Raw genomic sequence first — 9,490 nt, 5'->3', positions numbered from 1 at the left:
ATTTTAAAATAATATTTTTTGATTTTTTCAACAAAATTGTTCCAAAGTTTTTTTTTATTCAACAATATGTTTTACTGTATAATCATTTACATTTTCACTTTATTTCCTTATTTTTGATTTATGTGAATTGAATTTAAATCAATTCTTACAATTTGATGTCTTCCTTTCAATTGTGAATTTTTCTTATTTTGGATTTTTTTCTGTTAAAGACAGTCTTGTCCTTGATCTTATGACCCTCTATGCAAATATGACATTACTAGATTCATAACGTTATCCTTAAAAGCTTTGTCTGATCAATTGTATGAATTAAACATTAATGTTTGTAATTGTAAAAACTGAATATTTTCAATTGTGGTTTCTCTACAAAAGTGGTTTGCCCGTTTTATACTTGGAAATATTAGCTTTTCAAAAATTTGTTTCACTTAGGAAAATAATAATATTTTCCATATTATTAATCAAAGAAAGGTTTCAAGCTGGTACCCCGTTGTAAGCAGGGCATTGCCATCTTCGCATAAAGGATCACTTGAAATTACACTTAAAGCCCCTTTAACATTTACTTTTAACATGTCTGTAAATTAAAAACTTGCTGTGTACTGTGTCTAAATCCCAGTATATACCACATATGCTCATCTATAGCTTAGCAACAGTTTGCATCTTGGACAGTGGATAAACGATATCATAAAAACATTAAAAAAATATAGATGTTTATCAAAAAGTAATGTAATGCGTAACTCAACAGTAGCGTTTTTTACACTCAAAAGTAAAGGAATTGAGTCTTTGTCATTAATTCACATTTTATAATCCCTATATCTTTGCAGTCTGCAGATGGCGTAAACCTTTGATATTTAAGGATTCTAAAATTAGTGTTTGTGGCAAAGACTAAATTAATTTGTATTCTCTGTCACTTTTAGAAAGTAACTATTGATATTTCTGAAATATATAACAGCAAACACAAAAAAGTTCTTATAATAGCTATTAAAAGCGTTCCAGTAGATTCATAAGGATATGTCCGACATTCTTGATCTGTCAAAGGTTTAAAGGGTACCGTTGAGAATATGGAAGGTCACTTAAAATTAGGCTTACAGTCTCTTTAAGTCAATTAATTTTCAATTTTTCAGAGAAAACATGGGGGCTCATCAGAGTTTGGAAATCAATGCAGACATGGCCATCAGAGCTAGGATCACAGAAACAGCTAACTTTGATTTCAGGCAAAATATTACAATTGTTATTTCACTTGATTTATTTTCAAATTTGCCTTATCTTGAAATATTGATTCTTATCCCAACAATTGATAAGAATTTGGATTTTCACGAAAAAATACTAATTTTAAGATAAAAATAGTTTTGAAATTGATAAAATATTATTAATAACAATATAAAATAATTGTGATGTTGTTTTACAGGAATGAGACATTAGACAAAAGTAAATTAGGAAAATAATTTAGATCATTTTTATCCAATTAAAGTGTTGAAGATTACTTTTTAAAATACTCGTTAAAAATCTTGAAATACTTAAAACTATATATTTCAAAATGTGTACTAGCTTCCCACCCCTCTTTCTGGTGGTGATTTTGAATTAAAAATGTTTGTTTGCTGCAACATTTTTTTTTCGTGCATTATGAAATAAACAGGAATACTATTGAATGTTGCAGATTTATGTCATTTTTGTTCAATTTTGCAAAATAAAAAAATTTTGGAATATAAATTCCCAACAAAACTTTGGCGGTCGGTTCAGCCGTTTCCAATTCACTGTGATCTTGCCAGGCTTGCATTTGTTGCATAAAACGTGCTGGATCGACTCTACACTGGGAAGCCTGACTGGACGGTACGACTGAATGCATGTATAGTACTTGTTATAACTTGTACCGGCACGAATCATGCAACTATTAGATTGGGATGAATTCTATAAAATTTTTTAAAAAGCGGCATCAATATATACAATGATAAAAATGATCTGAATTGTGTAGAACGAACATTTTCCGAACCTTTAAACAGAAAAGAACTCTGGGTTGAGGAGGAAGGTACAAAAAACTTCTTTTTACCTATTTTATTTTTTATAGCCAACCCCCCCCCCCCCCCACGGCTTTGAGGGATTTTTTTTTATTCAGTCTTTGGGGTTCCTGAAAATTTGATGTTTAACTTTAAAACTCTTCTTAAAAATTGACTGAAGTTAATTTTTTTGATATTAATATATAATATATTAATATATTATATATTAATATATAATATATTAATAAATTAATATTTATATATTAATATATAAGATTTAACTTTTTCCTGGTAAATAGATAAGCACTGACTCCATTAATAAATATGTTTGTTGGTCCCGCACTCTCATATAACAATAGTTATTCTGGACACCCAATCCCCCCATCACCGTTTTCTGAAAAATAGAAGCCTCCCATTGTTAAACTTTTAAATGTTAGGTTGGTTACGATGAATGTATAGTCACGAGAATTTGCTCTAGTCTCGTTATTTGCTCTAGTCTCGTTATTTGCTCGTTAAATCATAAAGGAATTGAATCTTTGCAACAACTCTAATTTTCTATCTTTGCAACCCAATGTTGAAGACTTTTGCCAGTTTTAAACTATGAATTCTGTTAGATAATCTAAGTTTGAAATATCTAAGGTTTTCCTCATCAGGTTGCACATCTATAGGGGTTAGAAAATTAAAGTTTGTGGCAAAGACTCAATTCCTTTATGATTAAACCAACCAAACCTAAAATTATACTTTAATCTCTTGTGGTACTTTTTAGATATGGAGGGGGGGGGGGGCGTGGGACGGGAGCCAAAAAAATCTTGTTTAATCTTATATTGTGCGAAAATCATTGCCGAAAAGTCTCGAAGCACACAGTATAAAAATTTACTTCAGTAAAGCACTCGGTTTACTTTAGCTTCAATGTTATTATAGCCCTGTACAGTACTGTAATGTTATTATAGCCCTGTACAGTACTGTAATGTTATTATAGCCCTGTACAGTACTGTAATGTTATTATAGCCCTGTTCTCTGTAGTAGTTGGTGATGAAATCAGTGCTGGACACAGGAACGAATCCTTCCTGAATTGGACAGCATTCTCAGAGAGACTAGAAGCCAACAAACATTCAGGTACCACTGCAAACTAAATATAAGGAGAAGGTTAAATCTAGGCGACAATTCTGATACAACTTTGGGATCTCGTAGCTCCGCTATTTATAATTCCACGCGCGCCCAAGAGTAACATAAAAAAAACTCAAAACATTTTGTTCTTCTCAATAGCTCAGAGTTTTTACATGCAATCAAATGAAAATCTAAACTGACTAACCAACCAACCCAATAAAACCTCCCACCACCCAACCTGACTAACCAGCCAACTAAATCGACCACATCAAGAGTCTTCTAAAACCATTGTCGTTATTTTTTGTATCTTAACTGTACGCAAAGAAACAAAAAACCCTCCTATTAAAGGGACCAAAGGCGGACACAGGGGGGTGGCGGGGGGACATTCGCCACCCCCTGACAGATTTAGGGAGGGGCGTAGCCCCCCCCTGAGATTTCGAGGCAAAAAATGTTCCCAATTTGTTAAATCGTATGTGTTTTTCAATTTTAAGCTATTTGATTATTTTTTATTTAATGGAAATATAATAATTAATATTTATTGAAAAATTGAATCATCAGAAGAGAAGGACGAAAAAAATATTTTTCTAGCTTGTTAAAAATAAATATAAGTTTTTAACCAATGATGTAAGTATACGACGACAGACATTGTGTTTACTGTTTTGTTTTATTGGTACGCGGCACACTGCACATTTTGAGTCTTTTCTTCAGTTTAATTTAAAAATCAACGACAACAAGTAAATGTTATTGTTAACGATAAATTTAGAATGAGAAATTCGTAAGAAACTAGTAATTTCTTTTTGTTCTTAAATTGCTAATGTTCCTATTATTGTTCCTGTTCCTAATACTGTGTCCGACCCACCTGAAATCCCTGTCCTAATCCTATATTTTTGTTCCTGATTCCTGAACAATCTTTTTATTGTTCCTAAATCCCTGTCCTAATCCTTTAATTTTGTTCCTATTTCCTAAACAATCTTTTTATTGTTCCTAAATCCCTGTCCTAATCCTTTAATTTTGTTCCTAATTATCAATTTTTTTGTTCCTAAAAAATCTTGCCACCCCCTCACTTAAATCCTGTGTCCGCCCCTGTTTAAGGGACTTTATATAAGCGTAAGTTTAAGTGACCCTGCATGCAAAAATGTAGTGGTCGATTCAAACGGTACCCCCTAAAAAGCTTTGTCAAATCAAATTTGAATGTCAATTTTTTTTATTTTGGATTTGGATTTGCACATAACTACAGGAAAATATATCAGACTTAAATACTTTTAAACCTAGAAAAACGACAGTATCTTTCACATCATTGATCAGATAAAGGTTCAATAGTACCATCCCTTTAATAAATTTTCTGTCTAGGTCGAGGCAGTGCTAAGACATCATCTAGTTCTCGTGTATCCTGTACAAGCTGGTCTAGTACGGAGAGTGGGTATGATATAGCCAGGGATATCGAGAAAACTGATTATAAAGACAAAGGTAAGATTTGAATACATTTCTACAAAACATGAAATAAGGTTTACAGGGTGCTTCGCGCAAATTTTGTGGCAATAATCATATCCTTTCTTAGTCGTCCATATCTTCTTAGAGATGTGCATCGTTCTTTCTTAGTCGTCCGTATCTTCTTAGAGATGGGCCTTTCTTAGTCGGACATATCTTCTTAGAGATGAGCCTTTCTTAGTCGGACATATCTTCTTAGAGATGAGCCTTTCTTAGTTGGCCATATCTTCTTAGAGATGGGCCTTTCTTAGTCAGCCATATCTTCTTAGAGATGAGCCTTTCTTAGTTGGCCATATCTTCTGAGATATTTGCTTTTCTTAGTCGGCCATATCTTCTTAGATATGGGCATCATTCTTCCTTAGCCGCCATATCTTTCTTAGTCGGCCATATTTTGAGCGTTCAGAGGAATAAAAAAAATTTTAAATCCCAAAAACTCGTTCGTTCTGTTAAAAATCAAGCCTCAGGCTGGAAAAAATAGTTTAAGACCAATTTAAAAGAAAAGAAAAATTTTATGTGTATTGATCTTTTTTTGAGAAGATTATTTTGTTTAGGATCCATACGAGGGGTAGCTCATTTTGACTCTGATATTCCGGAATCTATATCCAACATGGATCCCACCACGTGCTCATCTTCAGACTTTTGTTCACAATTTACTTCCGGTTCAAACTTTCAGTCAAGTTCAGGCTTTAGTTCACATTCAGGGCCTCACTTTCCAGCAAGAAGATAGGAGTCCGGGTCCTAAATATACTAGGAGATAGGAGTCGTCCTAAATATACTTCGAGATAGGAGTCCTGGTCCATTATATACTTGGAGATAAGAATCCGGGTACAAAATATACTTGGATAAAGGAGTCCTGGTCCTAAATATACATGGAGATAGGAGTCCCTAGTCCTAAATATACTTGGAGATAGAAATGCTGGTCCTTAATATACTTGGAGATAGGAGTCCGGGTACAAAATATACTTGGATAAAGGAGTCCTGGTCCTAAATATGCATGGAGATAGGAGTCCCTAGTCCTAAATATACTTGGAGATAGGACTGCTGGTCCTAAATATACTTGCAGATAGGAGTCCTGGTCCTAAATATAATAGGAGATAGGAGTCCTGGTCCAAATAAACTTGGAGATGGGAGTCCTAGTCCTAGATATACTTGGAGATAGAAGTCCTGGTCCTAAATATACTAGGAGATAGAAGTCCTGGTCCTATATATAATCGAAGATAGGAGTCCTAGTCCTAGATATACTTGGAGATAGGAGTGCTGGTCCTAATTATACTTGGAGATTGGAGTCCTGGTCCTAAATATGCTAGGGAATAGGAGTCCTGGTTCTAAATATACATGGAGATAGGAGTCCTGGTCCTAAATATACATGGAGATAGGACTGCTGGTCCTAAATATGCTAGGAGATAGGAGTCCTGGTCCTAGATATACATGGAGATAGGAGTCCTGGTCCTAAATATGCTAGGAGATAGGAGCCCTGGTCCTAAATATACTTGGAGATAGGAGTGCTGGTCCTAAAACGGCTCACTAACATCTTGCCATATAACATTTCGCCATATGACATTTCGCCATTTAACAACTCGCCATAAAACAACTCGCCTAAGTAACATTTTGCCATATCACTAGAACTCGCTTATATATAAATTTTTAAATTAAATTTTATAAGTGTAAATAAAATGATACCGGAAAATCCACGAATCAAAAACCAAAAATCTGCAAATACAGTAATTCCAACAATGTCGGGAGTACTGCACGCATTTACAACTCAACTACTAATAAACTACTACTTTCTACTAAATAAAATTTAATATTTTGTTTTTTGTTGATATATGGCAAAATGTTACTTAATTTGGCGAGTTGTTATATGGCGAAATGTTAATGTTATATGGAAATGTTATATGGCGAAATGTTAATGTTATATGGGGAAATGTTAATGTTATATGGCACGAAATGTTCTATGGTTCAATGTTTTATTGCGATCTATGTTACTGTCATGTTCTTAAATATTTTTCCACTTTTTATAGGTTTAATAAAGTAATAAAATGAACATACCATTAAATGTATGTAATTATTTAAGCATAAATTTTAAAAGAATATCAATGTGATTTTGTTAAAATATTTTAATGAAATAAAAAATTATTTATTCACTAGCCTGAGTTTTTCAGAAATTAAGAATTTTTAGTAATAATTTTAGGTGTTTATTGTTTCTCTTTAAGCTGCCATTTTTCTTTGAAATTCGAATTTGCGGAGTTTTCTGACTAAATTGCCGCATTAAAAACAAATATTGAGGTTTAACATTATTATCTGGGAAAAGCTATTCATCTTAAACCATCCATAAACCTTCCTTGGGGTCATGTGAGTTGCCAAAAAAAAAATTGGACTCGATCCCTTCAGCCGTTCTTAATGAAACAGACAGACTGACAGAAAGGCCGACAAAAATGCAAAGTTGTTAACACAAATTCGAAATATAAGGAAGACGATTCTGTGTAGTCTTTATGTGTGAGGGAGGGGGGGCCATGCGGCCATGAACCCCGCAATATCCTGTTCGAACCCAGGTAGTTAGCAGAACCCTGTTCGAACCCCGCAGAAGCCTGCTCCAACCCCGCGAAAGCCTGTTCGAACCCACCAATTTCCAACCAGCTGTCTTGGGAAAATATTTCAAAATGTTGACCTTAAAAGTCATAATATTAAAACAAAGAGAAAAGCATATTTCTGAACATTTATTTAAAAACGAAAGTGTTTTGAAATATTTTTGTAGAAAATAAAGTCTCGAATTGGTAGGACTTTATTTCCGAAGACTTTTTAATAAAAGGACTTTTTCCACAGGACTTTTTTAGTGTGAAAGTTTAGGATTTTTTTCCGGAAACTTTTTTTCCAAGGACTTTTTTGGCGGTTACCCCCCCCCCCTGGGTATCTAGGACATACAAGTCAAACTACAGACCAGCCAGTCCAACCACAGACCAGGACGGAGAATTGCTACTCTTGAGGGACAGTTTAGACATTACAACAATATGGACCTTTTCCTTCATGAATGAGAGTACAGGGATTCAGAGTGAAATATTTGTGCACACCCCAACCTTGGGAGCAAATGATTAATCTCGAAATCCCTAGGATTTACATCTGGATTGTATTCGATTAAACCCATAAATCATTACATTATGCTATTCTGTTTCAAAATTTTATAAAAATGTATTAACAAATGAAAAAGATATTGAAAAAAATTTTCGAAATATTTGTAGTGGAAATCTCTACACCAAATGTTAAGCAATAAAACATCAGATTTCGAATAAAAAAATTAGTTAAAAGAACAAGTTTTTTTATAATTTAACCTGGAACTTTGGAGCCATCGAAAATATTTATAAAATAGCGTCTTGACAATTGTTCAATGGGTTTTTAACTTTACCTTAATCTCCGTAATTGTAAACATGAATAGGTAGCCAACGTGGGAACAGGTTTAAAGGGATCAATTCAATTATTGAATTAAGAAAACTGAATATCTGCAGCATTCCATTATCAATAGGTTTAGAAACAACATTGCGATTTTTCTAAACCTGATAACTTTGCAACCTGATGGCGCAAACTTTTGATATTTTAATATCTTAGATCTACAACATTGGATCACAAAGATATTGCAATTTGAAAATTAATTTTTTAATTATTTCCTGTAGAACAAGAACTAAATGTTGAATTGAACCCCGTCCCCAGGTTGCTATAGATATATATAAACATGCCCGTGTACATTTATAATTTATGATTTCATGTTTTAAGATATCAACTAGCCAGGTTTTTATTAAATATTTAATATGTTTACATTTAATAGTTTTATGGAAAAACCAAGTTTAGAACAGTTTAAAGGGACTGTCGAGGCAAATTTAAGTAATTAATTTTTTTAAATGTTTATATAGCAAGAAATCTGCAAATAACTGAAAAGTGCAATTAAAAAAACAATTGTTTACAGAGAAATAACGGATAAAGGATATCTCATTCAGTCATGATCCGTCAAAGCTCTAACAGGCATTGGTTTAAATCGGACACTCTGTAAATTGAGAATTAAATGGAAATTTCGTGAACTGTCCCATTAAGTTCAAGAACATGGAAGAATCTTTGATCAATTTGTTTACATGCACCCAGAAACCTGCAGTATACCATTTTGTAACCAAATATATTATGGTACCTGACGTGCATTCTTTAGCCGGAACAAAGATTATATGTTTCCTGACGTATATTCCTTAAATCGAAGATATGATGGTTCCTGACGTACATTGATTGAAACAAATAGATGATGGTTCCTGACGTGTATTCCTTGGAACAAAAATTTTAATTTTCATGACGTATATTTCTTGAATTGAAGATATTATGGAGGACGTAAGGTCAGTCTCCAATAACACGAGGAATCTTTCTCCAGTATATATTTAGTTTATAAGAATAACAATAGTTTATGTAGCGAGAGAAATATATCGATCGAAATCACATCTGTAAAACTTGAGAGAATGCAGCGTAGGATTCTTTAGCTTCCTTCTTTGTTCCCGGCTTTGCTGTAAGGAGGCCGCCGGGTCTCGTCTTCCACAGTAACACCCCCCCCCCAGCGTAGAGGCCGGACGTTGACCGGAGGATAAGCGTCTAATCTGTGTTAATCTCCTATTATCACTGGAGTAAGTTTAAAAATCACTTTTTTCCTCCTAGGAAATATAACAGTTGAGGCTGAGGCTGCAGTTTTCCTTGGTCTTCCTCAAGGATGAGCTGGAACAGGAGGAGGAGGATCTGGTGGAACTCTACAAGGAGGACGTCCATGACGTGGTGGTTCGGCTGGTTTCTCTTCATCAGAGGTAATAGCTGGTTTCAACCTCTGCACAGAAACCACCTCTACTCTATTTCCAACCTGGAGAGATAGAACTTTATAAGGTCCTTCA

At 34.0% G+C, this 9,490-nt stretch overlaps 1 protein-coding gene across 1 annotated transcript; it reads left to right on the top strand.

Annotated features, from left to right (window-relative positions):
- The first annotated feature begins 869 nt into the window (after positions 1-869).
- LOC111707961 (uncharacterized) lies at positions 870-6,704 on the top strand. Its single transcript, XM_023481160.1, has 6 exons — positions 870-1,208; positions 1,403-1,431; positions 1,967-2,020; positions 3,012-3,104; positions 4,446-4,562; positions 5,135-6,704. Exons 1-6 carry the CDS (start codon positions 1,126-1,128, stop codon positions 5,308-5,310), a joined length of 552 nt encoding a protein of 183 aa, XP_023336928.1. The 5' UTR covers positions 870-1,125; the 3' UTR covers positions 5,311-6,704.
- Positions 6,705-9,490: the final 2,786 nt, after the last annotated feature.

Source organism: Eurytemora carolleeae, unplaced genomic scaffold (genome assembly GCF_000591075.1).
Source record: "Eurytemora carolleeae unplaced genomic scaffold, Eaff_2.0 scaffold711, whole genome shotgun sequence".
NCBI classification, from domain to species: domain Eukaryota; kingdom Metazoa; phylum Arthropoda; class Copepoda; order Calanoida; family Temoridae; genus Eurytemora; species Eurytemora carolleeae.
Note: the sequence above shows the minus strand (reverse complement) of the source record. Positions and strands in the feature narration are given on the sequence as shown.

What these genes read in the sequence shown, in the direction of transcription:
- LOC111707961 (XM_023481160.1), top strand. Translation starts at nt 1,126, where the DNA reads ATGGGGGCTCATCAGAGTTTGGAAATCAATGCAGACATGGCCATCAGA. An exon ending in ACTCTGGGTTGAGGAGGAAG is followed by an intron (nt 2,021 to 3,011) that starts GTACAAAAAACT and finishes TGTTCTCTGTAG; the next exon opens with TAGTTGGTGATGAAATCAGT. An exon ending in AGAAGCCAACAAACATTCAG is followed by an intron (nt 3,105 to 4,445) that starts GTACCACTGCAA and finishes TTTTCTGTCTAG; the next exon opens with GTCGAGGCAGTGCTAAGACA.